This window comes from Octopus sinensis, linkage group LG22 (genome assembly GCF_006345805.1).
Source record: "Octopus sinensis linkage group LG22, ASM634580v1, whole genome shotgun sequence".
In the NCBI taxonomy this organism is placed as follows: domain Eukaryota; kingdom Metazoa; phylum Mollusca; class Cephalopoda; order Octopoda; family Octopodidae; genus Octopus; species Octopus sinensis.
Genome location: NC_043018.1, coordinates 21,146,909 through 21,170,749, shown reverse-complemented (window position 1 = coordinate 21,170,749; position 23,841 = coordinate 21,146,909). Strand labels below are relative to the sequence as shown.

Below are 23,841 nucleotides of genomic sequence, written 5' to 3'. Positions count from 1 at the left end.
CTGATCATATCCAGCCCAAATATTCTACTGGCTTTATATTAAAACTGACCAGATCAGGCCTCTCACACTTACCCAACAATGTCATTCTAAAAATATACAAACACACCATTGATAATGTGTGGTTAATTCAAAACAATGTGACTAAATAAGCACTGCATTTGACAAAGCAATCTGAATGCTAAAGAGTTATGGTTTCCCTGTTCTCGTATAAAAACTATAAGATTACTCTCAGTACAGACAACTATTTTAGGGTTTACTGTATTAAGTCACTTGAAGAACATTGGACACAACTCCAAAAGAAATCTTGGGAAAACTCTTACCAGTTTCCTTCTGGCAAAACAGCTGCCAATTGTTAGCACGTGTAGTGGCAATTTCAGAGCATTGCTTCAAATGTTCAATCTGAAATATAAGACATTTTATTTATTATTTATTTCCAGTTTCTAAATTCTGATTAAAAGTATAATAAAAAATTTTAACTGAAAACATTTGTGACATAAGTAATATAAAAAAAAAAAGTTAAAGTCCTCAGAAGAGCCTGAAAATTTCAGATTTTCACCCAGTCATCCTTCTTCACCCCTCACTATTCCTGGGAAGTCGATTCCTCAGGCATCTTCCTTTCTTCCAAAGGGTTCTGTCAGAAGCAACCATCATTACACTTTCCTGCTGGGTTTCCAAACATGAACATTTGAGACTATAGATATTATCCTGCTGTCTTGTTCTTGGCGTACCCCTGTGTTCCTTGCCAATTAGCTCACCTTGAAGAATCCGTCATGTGATTATTTTTCTGTGACATTCTAATGTCATGTCCATATACTGGAAATGTGACTGTTCAAAGTTTGTACTTTTAAAATTTATAAATTCATCTTATTTGTTTGCATTTCATTAATTCCCACAAGTTATCACTCTCAATTAACTTAATCGTTAGCGAAATAAGCAACAATAGCCAGTTCTCCTCTTCTCTTTAACAAAACAAGAATAAAAAAAAATTAAAAAAGCTCAATATGGTCAGAGGAGAAGGGCCTACATATTTATTAGTAAATATTACATTTGTATTAGTCATTTTGAATTTTTGCTTTCAACTAGAAAACTTCTTTAATAATAATAATGTAGAAATAAAAACTATTCAACTTGAAAAACATGAACATTTACCATTGTGAGAAGAGTATCGTATGGTAGAATAATGGTGCCAAGGAACATATCAGCAGCCGTTACATCTAAACCACTCTTATGGCAAATTTCCATAACTGATTTCAGATGAGACTCAAGCGCATGTAAGTCACGTAGTTGGCGATATTTCTCTTTTGAACCACAGATGAAAAGTAGCAACTAAATAAATGAAAAGAGAATTGAGAAATTAATGTCATTTAAACAGAGGAGAAAAGAAAGGAAAAATCTACTTTCTCTTTTTTTTTCTTTTTCTTTAAACGAAAATGTTGCAGTAGAAGTGTCAGTGAACACTGCACGGAAAGTGCAACAAACATTCGAATTATTATATAAAGGATTAACTTAAAGTCAACCGTTTTTTTGTGTGTGTTTTTGAATGGCTATGATGCATCTTCAACATTGTAATTGATTAAAATCAAATATTTTTGAAAATTGATGCAAAAAAAAAAAAAAAAAGAGAGAGAAAAAGTGGAAGGGGGGGGGTAGTATATGTGAGCATCATCAATATTTTAATATGTATTTCATCAGGTTATCACAGATTCGATTTATTTACAGTACAGCATTTTTGATGGTCATTTCCGATAAACACCATTCTCACCAATGATCTCCAAGATTGGAGAGAGAGGTTTGAAAGCATGACCATCACCACCCTCAAAATGATGTATGGTTAAGAGAAATAAAGAAATACTATAGTGCAGATCAATACGATTAGGAGTCTAGGAATCAAATGTTAAAGTAGTGGTGGTGTGTGGATTTGAAAGCTGGTGGTGGGGCTGTTTGACAATAAAATGTGTGGTTGTATTGCTTGTAAGAGAAGAAAGTAAATAGGAAATCCAGGATAAATGTTTGCTTACTTTTCTTACTTGCCTCTTCACATAAGGTGTTTGAGGTGTCATCATGTACTGGAAGAAAGAAAAATGTTGACAATATAAAACAAACATTTATAAACACAGTTACAAATATATATTCATTTTCTCATTCATTATATATATATATATATATATATATATATATATATATATATACATACGTACAATTAAACTTAGAAGGAAGTGCAGATACACACACTATGTATAGGTTTATGAATTCATGAGTGGAAACAGTGTTCAATACAGATCTCTGGGAACTGGGTAGTTTGTTGTGTGTGAAGTGTGTGCATGTATTTCTGTATATTGTGCCACTCTGTCGGTTACGACGATGAGGGTTCCAGTTGATCCGTTCAACAGGACAGCCTGCTTGTGAAATTAACGTGCAAGTGGTTGAGCACTCCACAGACACGTGTAACCCTTAACGTAGTTCTCAGAGATTTAGCGTGACACAGAGTGTGACAAGGCTGGCCCTTTGAAATACAGGTACAACAGAAACAGGAAGAAAGAGTGAGAGAAAGTTGTGGTGAAAGAGTACAGCAGGGTTCGCTCAATAAACACTCACAACACCCAGTCTGAGAATCGAAACCGCAATCCTATGACCACCAGTCTGCTGCCCTAACCACTGGGCCACTGTGCCTCCACATTTGTGGATATAATCTATAGGGAAGCAAACAACGGTTTTAGGCAAGAATAAATCTCAAGAGGACTTTAAAGATCCTCATTTACTGCAGGGTTAAGAGAAGTGATAACTAAATGAAATGTCAGACAGTTTGAATGGCTAATTTCTGTGGCTTTTAGGAAAGTCACAAAAAACTCTTTGGCTATGTTTTTGCAGTAGATATTAATTCTTTGTTTGGAATAGGTCTTTATTGCTGTTTAATCTCAAGACAGTCCAGACCAAACACACTTATGATCATTCATCTTCCCTCCCTATCTATCTATCTATCTATCCGCTCAGTCGAAGTCGACTCTCGGTTACTCCATGGAGCAGTGTCCTCCAGTCAGTTCTATCCTGGGCCGCTTCTTTCAGATTGGCTATGTCCATTCCGGTATCACTCTTAATGGTGTCAAGCCAGTGGGTTCTTGGTCGGCCTCTTCCTCTCTTGCCACTGACCATTCCAAGCATGATGTCCTTCTCCAGGGATTTTCTCCGCATAATATGACCGAAATATGCCAATCTATGCTTGGTGATCCTTAGCTTCTAGCGACATTTTCGGCCTGATCTGCTTAAGAACTTCTCGATTGGTGAGCCTCGCTGTCCATGGAATCCATAAAAGTCTTCTCCAACACCAAAGCTCGAATGCATTAATTCTCTTCTGGTCAGGTTTCTTTAGTGTCCAGGTCTCTTCCCTCCCACTAGATAAAAATAGCTGTAATGTAGCATCACAGCATTAGTGCAGAGATGCTGAAGAACTGGTGAGATCATCATCGTTTAGCATCTGTATTCCATACTGGCAAGGATTGGATGGTTTGACAAGATCCAACCAGTCAAAGGACTGTGTTGAGCTCCTCTGTCTGCTTTGTTGATGGTTTCTATGTCTGGATGTCCTTCCTAATGCCAACCACTCTACAGAGTTGACTGGGTGCTTCTTTTGTGTCACAAAGTAGCTCACAAGGCAAAACCCCTTGATTAAGTGGGGGTGAAGGTGGATGGAAGCCCAGGGAGGTGGCTTGTAATAGGAGGCAAAAGGTAAAGAGTAGGAGAGAGATATTTTTGATATTTCAGAGATTGTCTCCAAGACCGACGATTGGGTTTTTCCTTTTTGCTTTCTTTTTTTTTTTGTATGGACTTAAGTTCAACACGTGTTGCCTTGGTTTATAATTGTATATTATTTGGCTGAAATTTCAAGTTTCGTGTGTCATCATCATCATCGTTTAATGTCCACTTTCCATGCTAGCATGGGTTGGTCGGTTCAACTGGGGTCTGGGAAGCCCGAAGGCTGCACCAGGCCAGTCAGATCTGGCAGTGTTTCTACAGTTGGATGCCCTTCCTAACGCCGGATGCCCTTCCTAACGTCTAGATGCCCTTCCTAACGCCGGATGCCCTTCCTAACGTCTAGATGCCCTTCATAACGCCAGATGCCCTTCCTAACGTCTAGATGCCCTTCCTAACGCCGCGTGTATATTGTAAAATATTAGTCAAACATTTATATTCTCTAGATCTCTCTCATTTATCTGATACACATGAATCAAAGGCAAAACAGAAGCTCATAGTTTCCATAGGCACCGACTGTGTTCGTTCATTCATTCATTCAACATTGGTTTCCATGGTAGCATGGCTTAGGCTGGGTGAAGGTGGGGAGATAGTTGAAATAAGAGTTTTAGGTCGGATGCTCGTCACACTACCAGCCCTTGTTTATCAAGTACGGGACTATTTTTTTCTTTTTTCTTTTGTTATTCCAGAGGAATTTGAAAAGCATTTGTTGACACAGAACTCAACAAATGGTCTGTGTGGATATGAGTAAATAAAATAAAAAGTTCTAGCTTTGATTTTCTGAATGCAGAGATTACACTAAAAATAGAGGTGAAAAAAAATCAATAAATTGCTTTATTCTTCAAATAATTTCCCATCCTCAACCATGCTAAAACAGAAAAACAGTCAAGAAACAAATGATAAGTTATTGATTTTTCCATATCTGGTCTAATCTCTGCATTCAGAAAAATAAAATAAAAACAGGATTTGGTTATGGTTGCTTTATCAGTGAATTGAAATGAAATACTCGAGAGAGCATAGTCTAGTCTAGCTAAAAATAATCTGTACATATAAAGGCAATAAATACATATTTTTAGTGGTGAACTTGAAGAAGATAAACCTTTAAATAACAACATGTAAATATATGATTAAAAATCCCTTTGGATACAACAAATCACACAGGTATTTGACATTTTTTTATTCAAATGGATTTTTAAAAATAATATTTACATGCTATTAGGTTGGCATTGTTTTTCGTCCCTTTGGAGTCGATAAAACAAGTAGCAGTTGAACACTGGGGGCAATGTAATCAAAAGGGGATCTATAGCTTTATCTACTTCAAGTTCAACTGTTAAAAAAAAAAAAAGTTTGTCTCTCAGGGCTGCTTAATTCTTACGGATGTAAACAATATATATTTTTCATTTCAGAGATGGACATGGTACGTATTTCTGAAACAATTTTTATAATCAATTATTCTCTAATTATCCAAGATAATTATTTTTTAAATAAAACAAGCATGATTTTTTTTTCTCTCTCCAATGTACTACTATTACGCTCCAAAATTTATTGACACAAATAAAAATACTCACTTCTGAAAGTATACTGAACCAACCATCTTCAAATACAGGTGTTGGAATTCCGGTATTTGAATCAGCAATTTTTTTCAACTAAAAAATAAAATAACATAGATAAATAAAAATTGCTTCAAAATGAATAATTATTAATTTACCAACAAACGCCCCGCACCTACCCCCATCCACTGGACGGTTTGTATAGGCGAAGAGGGTTAACGTGGACAGTGTTAAGTTGTGGAGATGTTTGGTGATTGTGTAGAAGTGACTGAATTGTGATTTAAAAAAAGAAAAATTGATCTGTTTAGCTTGTTTAATGAAGGAATACCAAAAGTTTTCGATAGTTGGTCATTTACCTCTCATCTAAATATGTAGTGGCTTCAAACGGACAAATTATTAAAACGACTATTGTTTTTTAAATGATACAAAAGTTTCTGCAAACTAGAATAAGAAAATTTTTGAAATACCTGATAAGGAAGTCTGAGAACCATTTCAGTTAACAACTGGGGATAATCCTCAAAGACATCATTAGCATGACCTTTGACATATGGTCTCAGGAAGAAAGGTGTCATGTCAGGTGGTGGCCACATTGGGTGGGGTTTCAAAAGTTGGCCTGGGAGATTAGATCCTTCATCCTGAGGTAAAACAGAAAAAAACAAATTAAATATTGTAAAATGCCAATATAAAAAACACGATCACTGTTTTCCTCCTTTCAATAAATGATTGCATCACACGCCACTAGAATGAGTATATATACTGAAATCATTAAATACTTTGTGGTTTAAAAAATATAAATAGAAACAGCATGTTGGTTTGTTTCACCATTCTCTATTATTTTCCATATCATCATCATCATCATCGTTTAACGTCCGTTCTCCATGCTAGCATGGGTTGGACGGTTCGACCGGGGATCTGGGAAGCCAGAAGGCTGCACCAGGCTCCAGTCTTATCTGGCAGTGTTTCTACAGCTGGATGCCCTTCCTAACGCCAACCACTCCGTGAGTGTAGTGGGTGTTTATTACGTGCCACCTGCACTGGTGCCAGGCAAGGCTGGCATCAGCCACGGTCGGATTGGTGCATTTTACATGCCACCGGCACGGAAGCCAGTCGAGGCGGCACTGGCTTCGGTATTGATCTAATATATAGTTTTCTGTTATTCTCTATATTAAAGCTTGTATAAAGTAGTTCTAATAAGATTATTTACAGCTCACATAAACATAAGTGGAATGCAAATTTGTTCATAGAAGTATTCTACATTCATTCAGTCATTTAACATTCCACCCCACCCATGCTAGAATGGTTTGGATGTGAATTGATTTAGAGATAGGATTTTATGGCAAGATGCTCTTGCCATCATTTCCTTCGCCCCATTTCAGATAAAAGACTTATATATACCATAAGTCTTCAAGAAGCACAAAGCAACTGGTCATAATGTCAATATGACTGCTGCTTCACTAAAATGGTGACAATGAAAATATGTTACTGTTTCAAGTGAAGCAGTGTTCATGTTGACATGACTAGTTAACATTACTACCAGTTACTCTGTGCTTTCAAAGACCTGTGAAATATAAGAAGCATATCTACATAATACCTCCAGATTCTTTCAAAAACAAACTAAAATGATTATAGATAAATTTAGAATAGACTGATTTATGCCAACTAAAAGTTCTCAAATGGGCACGCAAACACGTAGAATGAAAGTGAAAAGGCCAAAATGCCTCTGGTGTTCTTGCTAGCCACTACTGCAATGAATTTTCATCTCACATTAATATTTAGTGTGTTTTTAATACAGTAACTCCATAATAGATGCTATCTCAGGACAAATCCTGCAGGAACTGGCCTATCAACAATGTGTATACATTAAGTATGATATACAGATGGCCATTTAAATTACTAGAAAGCAATTTAAATATAATTTGTATTTCTCTTCTGCAGATATAATGAATATTAAAAACAAAACAAATCAAAACTAAAAGAATAAATTTAAATGCATTGAATACAAATGTTACTGTTCATCAACACAGACAAAAACTGACATTACGCTAAAATTAGCTTTAACTATATCGTATATTTCTTCTTTCATTAACAGAGTGTTGATAAATACTATCAAAAATTTAATTAATTTCACACGCAATAATTCCTTAACCCCTTACCCAACAATTATTTTGAAAATAAATGTATTTTTTCAGACATATTTTTAATTGTTTTATTTTACTATGTTTTGAATGGTGATTTCGAGGTATATTTCAAACCTTATTTATTATGAATTTTAATTCAATAATATTGATTTTAAATTACCGCTTTGGGCAGAAATGTTTGCTTACTTTTCTTACTTGCCTCTTCACATAAGGTGTTTGAGGTGTCATCATGTAGATGAAGGAACTCGTTTGCTGTCGATTTTGGCGAGTCTATCTTTTGACGAGTTAACTCGCCAGAGATGGAAAAAAACGATTTCGGTCAAAACGCATATATTCGTTTCTGCCGGGTAAGGGGTTAAACATTTTACAATTCTAATAATTAGAAATTTCTTTAAAAAAAAAAAAAAAAAAAAGGTTGGTAATGATATTATAGAAATCAAGCTTAGAAAGTTTATAGTTTTTACCTCATCTCCATTGTATTGCTTCCAATAAGGTAACAAGTTATGGAGGGCAGTCAAACAGTAGTCTATTGCTCCACAAGCTAACAAGGCACTTGCTGCATTAAGGTTTATGAATGAGTTCTGAAACGATGAAAAAGAGGCAAAGGGTTTAGTCAAAAAAAAATTCACAGAATACAGCTGTCATCATCATCATTCAAATGTTCACTTTTCCATGGTCACATGGGTCAGGCAGAATTTGTTGAGGATGAATGGTCCTTCAGTTGCCAACCCTTACACCTGTTTCCAAGCAAAGTAATATTCTCTCCATGGCCAGACATGTTTTCTGGGAAGATTGAAAGTAAAAGATATCCCAGTGCTTACTTTTTTAAAAGGTTGGTCCTTATTCTATTGATCACTTTTTACTGAATCACTAAGTTATGGGCACATACATAAACCAGTACTGGTTGTCAAGCGGTGATGGAGAACAAAGACACACACACACACACGGTGGGCTTCCACACAATTTCTGTCAACCAAACTCACTCACAAAGCATTGGTTGACCTGGACCCAGAGCTACAGCTGAAGACACTCGCCCAAAGGTGCAGTACAATGGGATTGAGCCTGAAAGCCTGCAGTTGTAAAGGGAGCTTCTTAACCATATAGCCATACCTATTTCTTTACTGCCCTAAAGGGGCTAAACACAGAGAGGACAAACAAGGACAGACAAAGGGATTAAGTCGATTATATCGACCCCAGTGCGTAACTGATACTTATTTAATCGACCCTGAAAGGATGAAAGGCAAAGTCGACCTTGGCGGAATTTGAACTCAGAACGTAGCGGCAGATGAAATACTGCTAAGCATTTCACCTGGCGTGCTAACGATTCTGCCAGCTTGCCGTACCAACACTAAAAGCTTGATGATGGTGGTGGATTAGATAATAATAATAATAAACATTGTGTACAGTGCTCAGGTGCACTACAACTCATCTAAAGTGCATATATAATCAGGTGTAGTTTCGACGGATTTCGGAAAGCATGAGGGCCTTAAAGGATGCAGTGTCATGGCAGTCAACAACTGACGCAGGCAGTTTATTCCATGCATCAGCAACTCTGAGCGTGAAGAAATGTTTCCGAAAGTCATGGGAGCTGTGTTGTTTTCTGACTTTGTAGGCATGTCCACGTGTGTTAGACACATGGAGATCAAAAAGGTGTTCAGATGGAATGAAATGTAGAGTTAAACTGATATGCTAACGAGTATTGTCTAAAGAGAAGGGGTAGAGATTCGTTACCTCAGACGTTGATCGAGTGCCAGCTTTGGTGCGAGACAGCAAGACACTGAAGAGTCTTAATAAGGCTAGCTTCACTTCATGGTATTTTGATCTTTCAGAAATGTGATCCAGTTCCTGCAAATTAGAAAGAAATGTCCATGGACAAGTGGAGAGCTTACTAAGCTGACAATGAAATAGTCTGGAACAAAAAAGGGGTCACATAAAACATGAATCAGAAAACGAGAAAAAAATGAGAAAATTTAAGGAACATTTTTTTTTTTTGTGCAAATGAAATAAAAAGTATGTTTCATATGCAACATAAGCTTTTTTTTTTAACCCTTTAACATTTAAACCAACCATATCCAGCCCCAAATATTCAATCCATTTTATGTTAAACCCAGCCAGATCCAGCCTCTTACACTGGCTCTATGATGTCATTCTCACCATTGAAATTTTAAAGCTGTGAAATAATGCATGATGAATTCAAAACAATTTGAATGAATAAGCATTAGATTCGACAGAATAATCTGAATGTTAAAGAGTTGAGATATGACTGAGCAAAAGTACAGAGATGCATTTGCATAGCAAGTATTTGGATTGGAGATCATGCGCTGAAGCTGGAATGCAGAATATTTTTGTTGGTAGACGAGTTGCAGTTTCAAGCAACAAACATTTTAGCACCATATTACAAATAAATGTTTAAGTTGACGGGTTTGTGTGTTTCTGAAGGACTAATTTATATATCCCACACGTCAATCTCTTGAGCAAAAGCAGAAGTAGATTAAAAGTTTAAGTGAAATTAACAGCTTTTATTTATTTTTGTTTTTTTTGAAAAGCTGATTATGTGTTTTCAATGCTGTGATTGTTTTAATTTCAACACATGATCTCAGATCAAATCACTTGTGAGACAAGCACAATTCTGAGAATATAAAGAGAAAATTTAATTAGAAGTACTGAAATAAAAATTTACACAATTTCTTGATCACTCTTCAGAGAAAACATGTCCAATCTCTCTCCCTAGGTGGATGCAATCAATAGTTCCCCACCTCAATGTGACAAACATCTAACATACAGAAGAAATAGGTTCATATTTTTGTAAAGTTCTTTATCACACTTAATTGCATTAAGATACTGGTTTCAAATTCTAGTACGAAACCAGTAATTTTGGAGGAAGGGGCAACCCCAGTGTTCAACAGGTATTCATTCTGTTGACCCTGAAAGGAAGAAAGGCAAAGTGGACTTCAACTGAATTTGAACTCCCGTTAAGTATATTGCCTGGCATGCCAGCTTACTGCCTTAAATTGCCTTAAGATATTGAAATTCATTTCATTACTTCTCATTCATGCTGTGTATATACAGAATAGAAAATTATATAAGTATAATTTTATATATTATATTTATGTACGTGATATATAAAAAAAAGCAAAATATTACTTTTCCTGGGAAATTCATTTCTTTCAGCATAGTGGTCAATAAGCTGTCTAAAGCAGCACGGTCTTTCTCTTCCTCATTATCAAGATCAGCCGTGAGAATAAGAACAACCTAGAAATGAGATACAAAAATAATCAAATACTATATAAAAATTCAATTCAGATTTGAAAAATTTACTTCCAAAGAAAATATTCAGAGTAAAGAGTGAAACAACAATGATATACTGTGAAAGAAACAAATAAAAACGAGTCTATTGCCACAAGATTGCTACACGTTGAAAGCACCGGTTCTCGTCTGATCACCGAAGTTAAGCAACATCGAGCCTGGTTAGTACTTTGATGGGTGACTGTTTGGGAAACCTAGGTGCAGTAAGCATTCCATTACCTTTGTAGGCGTATGGAGTGGCTGTGTGGTAAGTAGCTTGCTTACCAACCATATGGTTCCAGGTTCAGTCCCACTGCGTGGCACCTTGGGCAAGTGTCTTCTACTATAACTTCAGACCAACTAAAGCCTTGGGAGAGGATTTTGTAGACGGAAACTGAAAGAAGCCTGTCGTATAAGTGTATATAAATATGTGTGTGTGTGTGTGTGTGTTTGTCCCCCCCAACATCGCTTGACAACCAATGTTGGTGTGTTTACGTCTCCGTCACTTAGCGGTTCGGCAAAAGAGACCGATAGAATAAGTACTAGGCTTACAAAGAATAAGTCCTGGGGTCGATTTGCTCGACTAAAAGCAGTGCTCCAGCATGGCCACAGTCAAATGACCGAAACAGTAAAAGAATATTAATCTGTTCAAACCTTGACTATATAAATAGGCAAGATCTTCTACTACCTCAATAAGGCCAATCAAAATGTGTTTGCCAATATCCCAACTTTCAAATATTTTTGCACTTAATATTGTTGCTCTTTTCCATGTGTTTAACAACTGATTTTTTTCTCACATCTCAAAAACCTTTCTTGGCCATATTTTTAAGTGGAATACATGAACTATTTTTAAAATAATCAAGAATAAGTATTTTTTCACCACGTGTATGGCAATACAAACAGGAAAGTAAAACTCAAAACATTTGAAAATTTAAAACTAGACCTCAAAACTTTTGATAAGACTTGGGAAGAGAACATCGGCAATGCAGGGAGAAGAGGTATGAAAAGCTAATTGAAGAATGCAGAGAACAGGGATGGAATATCAATTAATTTTCATCTGGCAGTGGGGGCTAGAGGCTTCATTGAAAGGAAAATGACAACGCTTTTCAAAAGAAGATTTGGTTTTTTCTAGCCCCAAGCTGCGAAAACTAATAAGGAGAGTACAGGAGGCAGTCGAAAAAACCAGCTTCTATATATGGCTGAAGCCCCGCCACATCAAACCGGTAGAGGAGTAGGGGCTGAAACCGAATGTGGTTCCTCCTGATGATGTCTTGAGCTAACTGGATCCTATAAAGGAGCTGTTGTGGTAGCAGACCACGGAACACGGTTGTAATTCCTCAGCAAAACTCTCAGACCCAGAGTCACTTTGGAACTTCAGCCGATTAAATAATAGATGGAATAATTTTTTTCATTATTAGATTAATGCTTAAGTACAATTTAAATATGAACACTCTAAAATGATCAGCTGTCTTCTATCACAGAAAGGAAGCAGTCTTAGGTAGGTTGGTATCAAAAGTGTTTAAGGCAAATTTATATAACAAATACACACAAAAAAAGAAAAAGAAAACCCCTACTGTACCTGCATAAATGGAATTGCTCGGACACCACCAACTTCCCGTAGCTCATGGAAATGCTGCATAAGTTGTTCCATCAACATCAAACGAAGAGAATGTAACCTTAAAATAAAAAGTAAAACACATCAAATGTAAAAAAATCCTAAAGCAAAACACCTAACAAAATAATTATTACAAGCACTATGACCCGGTGTTGCCGAGTCATAGTGCTAGTGCATGCATATACAGCTGTGTGCATGCACACATACGCGCGAGTACTGTCCAAATCTCCAACCAATCACATACAGCTAGCTGGCATTCAATTGGTGTATCAAGTTTCGGGTATTTTGATTGGGTTTTGGATAGAAAATTCACAAAAAAGTCACTTCTATTGATTTTTTTAATTGCTTTGCAGGGTGACTGAGGAAATGTAAAAATGTGCACGACCACCCTTGGACGGTTTTGAATGACCATAGAAAGTGCGAGCTCTCTAACTAAAAAATTGTGGATTTACATAAAGGACACACACACAGACGTTTTGCCATTTATATATCTAGAGATGATTAGTGGCACTGCATCACCGAAGACTGGTTCTTTAGATTATTCGAGAGATCTTCATAGAAATAGTTTTATTTCCCATACTTTCGAGGGGGTAAAGCAAATAGGAAATAACAGTTGCTATCCAAGGACAAAAATCATGTTACACAATGTAACTGATTGTGGAGTACCTACCTGTAAGTGGTATCGTGATCAGTCTCAGTATCCAAAACTTCTCCAAGTTCGGGTGGCATGGATCCACTGGGTACACCTACACTACTTGTTTCACTTCGAGCTCCAGTGGCAGTACTTTCATGAGCTCCATCACCATATGCACTACTTCGGCCACTCACTGAAAACAAACACAAAATGACATCATCACAAATCATTAGCACCAACAGATGTTTCTAACTTCTATGTACCAAAGAATCTACAAAGTATATCTCTAGGCATCTCAATGCTGTGCCATCGATAGATTCAACTGAACCATTCCTTCCCAAGTTTATTTTGTTTTTGTATTTTTTTTTTTTACTTGCTTCTCTTCCACTTCTAACATTTTCTATTCTAGCATGGGTCACTTATCCCTACCAATATGCCTCATACAGTTTTCTCTTTGTTTTAAGAAGTAAAAACAAAGACAAAAAAACCTTTGCTATGAACAACAGAAACAGATCCCTAAACTTTTTGTATTCATTTCTCACCATAATTATTCACATTGTACCTTGAGGTACATCCTGACACTTCATTTCAACCATCCTTTTCTGCTGGGAGTAGCCAAGTTTATCTCCTCCACAGTAAAACACCTGTGTTTGTCCCTCTATCACACCTTAGCCTCTCAAAACCAAACAAAGCCACCTCTCTCTATTCTTCTGTATCCAAACTCTGTCAAGGAGTCTAGTTTTGTGAGTTACTTGGTGAGCTTACTAGTGCTGGTGCCATAGAAAAAGCACCCAGTATACTTTAAGTGGTTGGCATTAGGAAGGACATCCAGATGTAGAAAATCTTACCGAAACAGACACTGGAGTCCAATGCAACCCTCTTGCTAAATGGATCCAGTCAAACTGTCCCACCCATGCCAGCATGAAATAGAGACATAAAATGATGATGATGAGTGCAATTTATCATTTACCCCCAAGCTTTCATAATTAATTGCTGCAGCTGTCATTTTCTGTGACCGCACTGGAATATTTTGTAATTCTAGACGCCAAGAATCATCATCCTTCTAACATCCATTTTCTATACAGTCATGGATCGGATGTGTAGCCAATCATCATCATCATCATCACCAACATTTAATGTCCATTTTCCATGCTGGCATGGGTTGGACGGCTTGACAGGAACTGGCAAGGTCAGGGGCTGCACCAGGTTCCATTGCCTGTTTTGGATTGGTTTCTACAACTGGATGCCTTTCCTAACACCAACCACTCTACAGAGTGTACTGGGTACTTTTTACGTGGCACCATCACCAGTGCTTTTTACATAGCACCTTGGTTTTAGGATATCAATTTCATTGCAATGGGCAGGTCTTTTGAGTTTAGCAATGCACCACATACCTCGGTCCTCATATAGAGAGATAAACACGGTCATCCTTAGTGAATGCCATGTAAAGTACAAAGAAACAAAATAAAACCAAAACCTACTAGAGACGGAGTCAACAGCACTACCACCACTCTCAGAGCCAGCGCTGCCTGCATGTTCTGCTGGGGAAGTTCTCAGCGTTGATCCATCTGTAGCTGCATTACTGCCAACTTCATCATCACTGCCTGGAGCTGAAGCCGTTGTGTCAGATAGTGGGCCTTCTTCTAGTAGTGAAACAGCCTGCAAGAAAAATTGAAGTTTGATAAGAAAGTCTTAAATCAAAGACAGTAAACTATTAACCCTTTAGCATTTTAACTGGCCAAATCTGGTTCAAATATTCTACCTGCCTTATGTTCAAAACAGCCACATCCAGCCTTTCACACCCACCCTAAAATGTCATTCTAACTATGAGATGATGCTTAATTCAAATGTATAAATAAATAAGCACTACATATGACAGAGTGACACGAATGCTAAAGGGTTGAAATGATGAAAACACAGAACACAATACTAGCTTTTCTTAATCACAAAATAATTATCATTTAATTAATTTTACAATAAGAAATAAATTTAATATCAAGCTGCTATTTTTTTTTAAAGATTGAAACTCCCAGTTTCAACTTAAATAATAGTGTCAAAAAATGTATGGATAGGGAAAAAAAAAAGTCACCAATGGGCAGCCTTCAACTTTTTTCTATCCAAAGGTCTTTTTTTTTAAACCTAAAATTCTATGTGTAATTATTCAGAACTTTTGAGCCACACATTTAAAAATAATTTATTCCATATTTCTTTAAGCCCCTCACCAACCATTTTACAGAGAGCATCCAGCACACTTTGCAAAGTGGTTGGAGTTAGGAGAGGCATCCAGCTGCAAGAACCATAAAACAGACAATGGAACCTGGTACAGCTCCTGTCAAACTGTCCAATCCATGCCAGACATTAAATGATGATGATGTAGTAGTAGAAGTAAAATCAAGCTACTAATAATTAAATTTGCTGGGGTATTAAACCCTCTAAAATAAAGCATGGGAGGGGGAACCAAACTGAAAAAGGTATATATAAGGAACCCTTTTTGGTCAAAAATCTGGTTAAAAATAAATGGAAGTTTGTTATACATGGATAGTATTATAATCCCTTACAAAACCTTTTTGCCAAATTTTAAGCCTCCCAAATCAGGGGATTCTTTATATACATTAAACTATGGTATATTTGAAATGAGTGAATTATTTTTTAAACTCTATTGCAGTAGCACAACTTATAATCATAAAAAAACTTTCTAGAATTGCTAAAACATTATTTCAGACAAATATATATATATATGCATATATCTTACATTGTTTTGTCCTGCCAGTCCCAAACTTTGCAAGCTCAGTTCAGTGCCATGTCGTGACTAGCAAAATAAAATGAATGATAATCCATAAACCAACAGAAAATAATAAGAATGACCAACAAATATGAACAAGTAAAAACAATTATTTATTCATTTAACAAAATGAGAACCTTAATAGCATACATATATAACTTATAATTCAATACATATAAGATAAGAATACAAATTATAAAAAATTGTCTGACAGTTTGTCATGCTAACAATTCTGCCAGCTTGCCTTACATATATATACACACACATATATATATATATATATATATATATATAATAGAAATATTAAAATTACTAAGTCTCTCTAAAAGAGAACAGCGGCAGCGTTCCCGGAAAATAATAGTTATCGCCATACTAATATGGCATTCTTATAAAAATAAGAAAAAAGCTGTCCGCTTATTAGCTCCATGAGGCCATCGCCTTAAGTTAGCTATTTGATACACAAACTGTATCCATATAACCTTCGAACAAGGTTATATGGATACAGTTTGTGTATCAAATAGCTAACTTAAGGCGATGGCCTCATGGAGCTAATAAGCGGACAGCTTTTTTCTTATTTTTATAAGAATGCCATATTAGTATGGCGATAACTATTATTTTCCGGGAACGCTGCCGCTGTTCTCTTTTAGAGAGACTTAGTTATTTTAATATTTCTATTATTGAAAACAAGTGGATGTATTCCACCGAAACTAGGTAAATAAAACCATCGAACAGAGATTGTCGGAAGCGACACCTACTGGCTGGCTACGCTGCATTGAAAAGGGGCAATACCCCGAAACGCGTCTGTAGCTGCCGGTCAAGTAGTGTGGAGCGACTGACCTCCCTTGTTCAAAGGTTATATGGATACAGTTTGTGTATCAAATAGCTAACTTAAGGCGATGGCCTCATGGAGCTAATAAGCGGACAGCTTTTTTCTTATTTTTATAAGAATGCCATATTAGTATGGCGATAACTATTATTTTCCGGGAACGCTGCCGCTGTTCTCTTTTAGAGAGACTTAGTAATTTTAATATTTCTATTATTGAAAACAAGTGGATGTATTCCACCGAAACTAGGTAAATAAAACCATCGAACAGAGATTGTCGGAAGCGACACCTACTGGCTGGCTACGCTGCATTGAAAAGGGGCAATACCCCGAAACGCGTCTGTAGCTGCCGGTCAAGTAGTGTGGAGCGACTGACCTCCCTTGTTCAAAGGTTATATGGATACAGTTTGTGTATCAAATAGCTAACTTAAGGCGATGGCCTCATGGAGCTAATAAGCGGACAGCTTTTTTCTTATTTTTATAAGAATGCCATATTAGTATGGCGATAACTATTTTATATATATATATATATAATACATTGATATATTAAAAAGATGAAAGGAGAGAGGTAAATCAGTCCTTACCTGATCTTGTAGACTGAGTGCAATTGCTAACTCCACCATAGTTTCATCATCAGCATCAGGAGGAATGTCTACAATTGGAGGGAAATTTGCCCCACTTCCACCTAGAAGAGCTTCTAAAGGAAGATTGTGGTCTGCAGGTTCTAATATCATTGGTTCATTCTTTAAAGAGAAAAGAAACATGCAGTTATGTGTGTGCCGACTGTTCATGGGAATAAGAAGTGTCAAGGTAAAAGAAATTAATAACCCTCCAAGAGTACAAACTTAGGCACTTAGATGATGATGATGATGATTTTTAACGTCTAATTTTCTATGCAGGCATACATACACACACACACTATATATGTTACTATTGTGGAGGCGCAATGGCCCAGTGGTTAGGGCAGCGGACTCGCGGTCGTAGGATCGCAGTTTCGATTCCCAGACCGGGCGTTGTGAGTGTTTATTGAGCGAAAACACCTAAAGCTCCACGAGGCTCCGGCAGGGGATGGTGGTGATCCCTGCTGTACTCTTTCACCACAACTTTCTCTCACTCTTACTTCCTGTTTCTGTTGTACCTGTATTTCAAAGGGCCGGCCTTGTCACTCTCTGTGTCACGCTGAATCTCCCCGAGAACTACGTTAAGGGTACACGTGTCTGTGGAGTGCTCAGCCACTTACACGTTAATTTCACGAGCAGGCTGTTCCGTTGATTCGGATCAACCGGAACCCTCATCGTCGTAACCGACGGAGTGCTTCCATCCATATATGTTACTGCTACCTGTTTTTTTTAATTAGAATTCAGAGCTCAAGATGGAGGATAACAAGTAATAGAGAAACAGGTGGCGGTGGTGTGAGGAAGTGGGGCAGAGATGGAGATGAGATGAGATGTATTAGGTGGATTATGTTAATGGTAAATGACCTTTTGAACCTGACCCCTACATCTTAAATGGTGGGTTCAAATTTTGGCACAAGGCCAATAAATTTAGGAAGAGGGTTAACTTAGTTATGTCAACCCCAGCGCTCAACTGGCACTTTGTTTTATCAACCACAAAAGGCTGAAAGGCAAAATTCAACCTAGGCAGAATCTGAACTCAGAATGGAAAGAACTAGAAGAAACACTAAGAATTTCTGTCCAACATGCAAATGATTCTGCTAACTCACTGCCTTATTATATTTTAAAGAACGAACATTAATTTGTCTTTAATGCTCGAAATTAGCTGCTGCTTGACACATACTTTTTACTCTTTTACTTGTTTCAGTCATTTGACTGCGGCCATGCTAGAGCACCGCCTTTAGTCGAGCAAATCAACCCCAGGACTTATTCTTTGTAAGCCCAGTACTTATTCTATCGGTCTCTTTTGCCGAACCGCTAAGTGACGAGGACATATATACACCAGCATCGGTTGTCAAGCAATGCTAGGGGGACAAACACAGACACACAAACATATATATATATATATATATATATATATATATTATACATACATACATACATATACATATATACGACAGGCTTCTTTCAGTTTCCGTCTACCAAATCCACTCACAAGGCATTGGTCGGCCCGGGGCTATAGCAGAAGACACTTGCCCAAGATGCCACGCAGTGGGACTGAACCCGGGAACCATGTGGTTGATAAGCAAGCTACTTACCACACAGCCACTCCTGCGCCTAGTCACATCATGTACACAATTAAATTCTAATGAAGTGACAGGATTGGCTGGCAGAGGGTTACACCATTACAAAGTTCCTACAACTTGATTGCATTCTTTTAGAAAATGTAAACCATTTACCTGTTCAGCATAATTTCCAATCAAATCTTGGTCTTGTTCTAGAACTTCTGGTTCTGGCTTATTTTCATGTTGCACATGGCTTTTGGGTACTTTGCTCTGGTGTTCGTAGTCATCATCATCATCAGCTGTAGCTCCTCCTGAAATATTTTGAGACAAATAAACTAATTGATACACATGTGGACCAAAGTAAACAGTTGTTATCAGGGCCTTTTTTTTTTGAAAGCTAAATCTAAAGTGCCCCCCCCCCCCATCATTACCTATGCATACAGTTGATCAAAGTAAAGGCAGTTCAAAGTTTAGGCCTGCAGCTTGAAGAAGCTAGCTCTGACAATACACAATATGTGGTTTCTTGAATTTAAAAGAGGAAATTTGACCCTTTAGCTCACCACCTTAAATACCACATTAATAATGCTTCCAAATTTTGGCACAAGGCCAGCAATATCGGGTGGGGGAGTAAGTCGGTTAGATCAACCCCAGTGCTCAACTGGTACTTATTTTATTGACCCCAGAAGAATGAAAGGTAAAGTTGACCTTGGCAGAATTTGAACCCAGAATGTAAAGACGGATGAAATGCCGCTACGCATTTTGTACTGCATGCACAATACCAGATCTGGCTCTGAATACTTTTGAATTAAAATCTTCTACCAAACCTTAGTCACAATTTATGTTCCTAACACTAGCTGAATGATAACTAAGTTATTTTACTAAATTCTTTGTTATATTTAAAATTAATTGAAAGAAACACAGAGCATCTCAACAGCAATATGGTAACAAAAGGGTTAAAATATATAATAGAGAAACAATTCTTAACCCTTTTGATACCAACCCAGCTGAAACCGCCTCTGGCTCTGTAGTACAAATGTCTTGTTTTCATAAGTTTTGAATTAATATTCCACCAAACCTCAGTCACAATTTATGTTCCTAATACTAGCTTAATGATAACTAAGTTATTTTACTAAATTCTTTGTTATATTTAAAGTAATTGAAAGACACACAGAGCACCTCAACTGAAATACAGTAACGAAAGGGTTAATGATGACAGTTATTACACTAAATACTTCATGATTTTCAAAATTAGTAGAGTATTTCACTTGAAATACGTTTCTTAACCACACAGCCGTGTTTGTGCCTTGTAGAAGTTAAGGTTGTAGCAAGGTTTCATAGCTGTCTACAGTTTACTGTGGATTCGAGTACAGTACATGTTGCATGGAATCTAAACTAAAACTTTTTAAGGATTTTTTTTACGCTCTTCCTTTAACTTGTACGAGATTTTTATTCCTTTAAGGAAGGAAAGCATTAAATGAGTTTGATAATTAAAAAACAAAAGAATTATAAAATTTAAGGTGATTACTTTTTCCAGGAGAAGTACATCTTGGTGGTGAGGGAATAAAGACTCGTCTTTGCCGTCTATGCCGGGGGCGAAGAACTTTCAGTAATGCCTGTTTGCAGGCAAAACTTACACAAGGATCCTGCAATACAAAATAATAATGATTCTAATTTTGAGACAAGGACAACGATTTTGAGGGAAAGGGCGAGTGAATTACACCAAAAAGCCCAGTACCTGATTGGTACTTACTGACCCTGAAAGGACGAAAGGCAAAGTTGACCAGTGCAGGATTTGAATAATAACTATTGCTTAGCCATTTTCTCGCACCGTCTCTGATGAAAAGATATATAAAATATCCCAGAAACAGCTGTAAGGCCTCTTTATAAATGTTCTGAAATCTTTCTTATCCTTGGATTTTTTATCTCATTCTGTTAATTTTATATATTTATTTTATTTTATCTAGTTTCAGCTCATGAGCTGTGGCCATGCTGGGGCACCACCATTTTTATATATATATATATATATATATATATGAGCGTGTATGTATGTAAACCAAGAATTAAATTAATATGGTAATAATAATAATATCAATTTTTATGCTGTTACTTACTGGGCAAAGCAATAATCGGACATATTGCTTTGTAGCTTGATTTACAGTAGTCAGGTCACAGATGCAGAAAGCATGGATTATCTCAACAAGTGCTACTACAGTAGCTTCAACATGAGCTAAACCTGGAATATAAGAAATAAATAAATTCAGTAAAATTAGAAATTTGAAAGAGAAATGAACAAATTTCTATTATTTATTTGAAAGAGGTGCTCACTCAGAAAAGTGATTCAACCTACAATTATCATATTTTCTAGCATACAGATCGAATTTTTCAGATCAAAATTTACAGCCAAGAAAGATAGGTTGACTTATGTAACAAGATGACCTTGGTGGAACAAAATTCCATGTGAAATACACCAGGGTTTGGAAAGATAGTGATGAGATTTGAAGGTTTACACTATATATGCTGTTAAAATTATCAAGAAATTTATACCTGGCATACAAACTGGAGCTAGCATAATATTCGGTGGTTTAGCAGCATATAATTTCCAAAAGGTATTCATCAATTGGGACACAAAAGTACATCCTTCTTCAGCAGATTCAGCCTCATCCGTTTTGGGACTGCAATCACTTCCGCTTGAAGAATCATCTGTACAAGAGAAATGGTTACCATTACATTGGAGTCAATAAAAATCAAAAAATAAATAAATAAAAAAAAACACCAAATACCTTAAAATTAACTTTAATCAATAATTTAACATCAACTTTAATTTAAATTTTATCTAAACTGGCAAGGCATGGCTGTGGTAAGAAGTTTGCTCCACCAACCACACAGTTTTAGGCTCAGTGCCACTGTGTGGTACCTGGGGTGAGTGTCGTCTAATATAACACCAGGCCAACCTAAGCCTTTGGTAGAAGAAAACTGAAAGTAGCCTACCATCATCATCCTTTAACGACCATTTTCCATTCTTGCATGGGTTGGACGGTTTGACCAGAGCTGGCAAGCTGAAGAGCTGCAGCAGATTCCAGTCCGATTTGGCTTGGGTTCTATGGCTGGATGCCCTTCCTAACGCCGACCACTTTAAACTGTGTGCTGAGTGCTTTTAACATAGCACCAGCAGCACAAGCAGTCTTATGTGGAACTGACACATGACCCTTGCAGGCCAATCCTCTTCACCAAGGCACCTTAACATTGCTGCTGTGGAGGACAGGTCTTGTTGAGTACAGCAAGGCACCGGGTATCTTGGTTCTTTGCCATCTTGTCTGAAAGGTCCAGTCTTCTGAGATTGTCCTTCACAGTAAACATACACCCGCAGAGGAACATGAACCTGTGACTCTCTGATTAAAAGTCTGATGCTCTACCAACTGAGCTATGCAGGTAGCCCATTGTGTGTGTGTGTATGTATATATCATCATCATTGTTTAACATCCGCTTTCCTTGCTGGTATGGGTTGGACTGTTTGCACCAGGCTCTAATCTGACCTGTCAAGGTTTCTACAGCTGGATGGCCTTCCTAATGCCAACCACTCAGGGTAGGTGCTTTTTTACGTGTCACTGGCACAAGAGCCAGTCAGGTGACACTGGCATTGGTCACCCTTGAATGTATTTATATTTGTGCATGTGTGTGTGTGTGTCTGCCTGACAACCTTACCAGTTCAACAAAAGTATCAGACTCCAAACAAATAAGCACAGAGATCAATTTGTTTGTCTGAAATCCTTCAAGGCAGTAGTGCCCCAGCATGGCCAAGAAAAAGATAAACACACCATTTATTTGGCTAAGATGAAACTACCATTAGATACCTTTTATTTCTTCAATCACAGCACTACCTTTCTCAGCAAACCGCACCAGATTGCTCGGTCTTGTGACAGCAATAGAACGGGCAGTGACAACCAAACGTTGGAAAGCTTCTACATCCATGTCTTGGGAACCTTGAAGAAGGCTGTGCATTACGTGACTTAATTGGGCATGATCCTAATTAAAGAAGAGAAAAGAAAGTCATCATATGGTCATTCAGTTTCTCAGGCTCATAGAAAGATGACTAAATAATGAAATAATAGAAATATTAAAATTACTAAGTCTCTACAAAAGAGATTACGGCAGCGTCTACTGGAAATTAATTGTTATCGCCATATTAATATGGCATTCTTGTAGATATAAGAATAATCGCTGCCGCTATCAATAGCTATCTTGATGGCGGTGGCCTCATGGAGCTGATCAGCGGCAGCGATTATTCTTATATCTATAAGAATGCCATATTAATATGGCGATAACAATTAAATAATGAAAGGAAAATCAAAATTTCTACTAACTTTGTGATTGTGATATGCAGCCTTTGTTGGGAATAGAGATGCCAGCAAACTTTTTGTCTGCTGTTGGACACTGTTTGGGGTCGGTAAAGTAAGTAGACTGGTTGCAATTTCAAGAGCAGCTTGATGATGTGGCAACTGGAAATGAAATAATTGTCTGAAACATTTTTTCCTCCATCAAAAACTTTTTTTTTTTTTTAAATTGTAAAATTTTATAAAAGAACATGTTAAAGAATAATTTTAAATGAATACCAATAGAGACATTTCTTTTTTTTTTGTTTCTTTTTCTGTTAAAAAACATTATATAACAGCAAAGTCTTAACAAGATTAAATATTATAAAACAAGCATTTAAAAATGTGTGTGTATTTGTATATAGATACACACACACAGATGAACAAAATAACATTACTTTCACAGGTGCTGGGGGACTGCTTCCATGAAATTTGTCTTCGGCATTGAGATAGGTGGAAAAGGATCCATCAAGTACTTCCAAAGCTCCTGCAAGTAATCTGAAACAAAGAGTGAAACAAATCATTGTGAGTCTCTTTGGTACACAGAAGTGTATTTACATGCTTAAAGAAAATTTAGTCTTGTCTTATATAGCCTTAAACCATTTCTTTTTGGCAATGAGTTGTAACTGGAAGATGTTAGCAAGTAAGATGTTAACACATTGTGATTTCTCCCACATATTGTGGCTATTTTTTCCTTCCTTCAAAATCTTATTTTTCT

The 23,841-nt window shown here is 36.9% G+C and overlaps 1 protein-coding gene and 1 pseudogene across 12 annotated transcripts in view; one reads left to right on the top strand and one right to left on the bottom strand.

Annotated features, from left to right (window-relative positions):
* Positions 1-23,841, bottom strand: part of LOC115223172 (E3 ubiquitin-protein ligase UBR4) — a 197,368-nt gene that overhangs the window by 61,387 nt on the left and 112,140 nt on the right. For all 12 annotated transcript variants that reach the window (XM_036512184.1, XM_036512187.1, XM_036512188.1 and 9 more), the window contains 20 exons: positions 23,522-23,621; positions 23,115-23,249; positions 22,605-22,776; positions 21,298-21,453; positions 20,865-20,986; positions 20,279-20,396; positions 18,928-19,064; positions 17,159-17,317; positions 15,722-15,778; positions 14,451-14,628; positions 13,006-13,162; positions 12,300-12,396; positions 10,580-10,687; positions 9,167-9,280; positions 7,900-8,016; positions 5,765-5,932; positions 5,316-5,393; positions 2,019-2,066; positions 1,150-1,326; positions 321-399 (listed from right to left, as the gene is read on the bottom strand). In XM_036512184.1, coding sequence (XP_036368077.1) covers positions 321-399; positions 1,150-1,326; positions 2,019-2,066; positions 5,316-5,393; positions 5,765-5,932; positions 7,900-8,016; positions 9,167-9,280; positions 10,580-10,687; positions 12,300-12,396; positions 13,006-13,162; positions 14,451-14,628; positions 15,722-15,778; positions 17,159-17,317; positions 18,928-19,064; positions 20,279-20,396; positions 20,865-20,986; positions 21,298-21,453; positions 22,605-22,776; positions 23,115-23,249; positions 23,522-23,621 — 2,477 coding nt within the window. The remainder of the gene's footprint in view (positions 1-320; positions 400-1,149; positions 1,327-2,018; positions 2,067-5,315; positions 5,394-5,764; positions 5,933-7,899; positions 8,017-9,166; positions 9,281-10,579; positions 10,688-12,299; positions 12,397-13,005; positions 13,163-14,450; positions 14,629-15,721; positions 15,779-17,158; positions 17,318-18,927; positions 19,065-20,278; positions 20,397-20,864; positions 20,987-21,297; positions 21,454-22,604; positions 22,777-23,114; positions 23,250-23,521; positions 23,622-23,841) is intronic.
* On the top strand, positions 10,839-10,951 carry LOC115223342 (annotated as a pseudogene).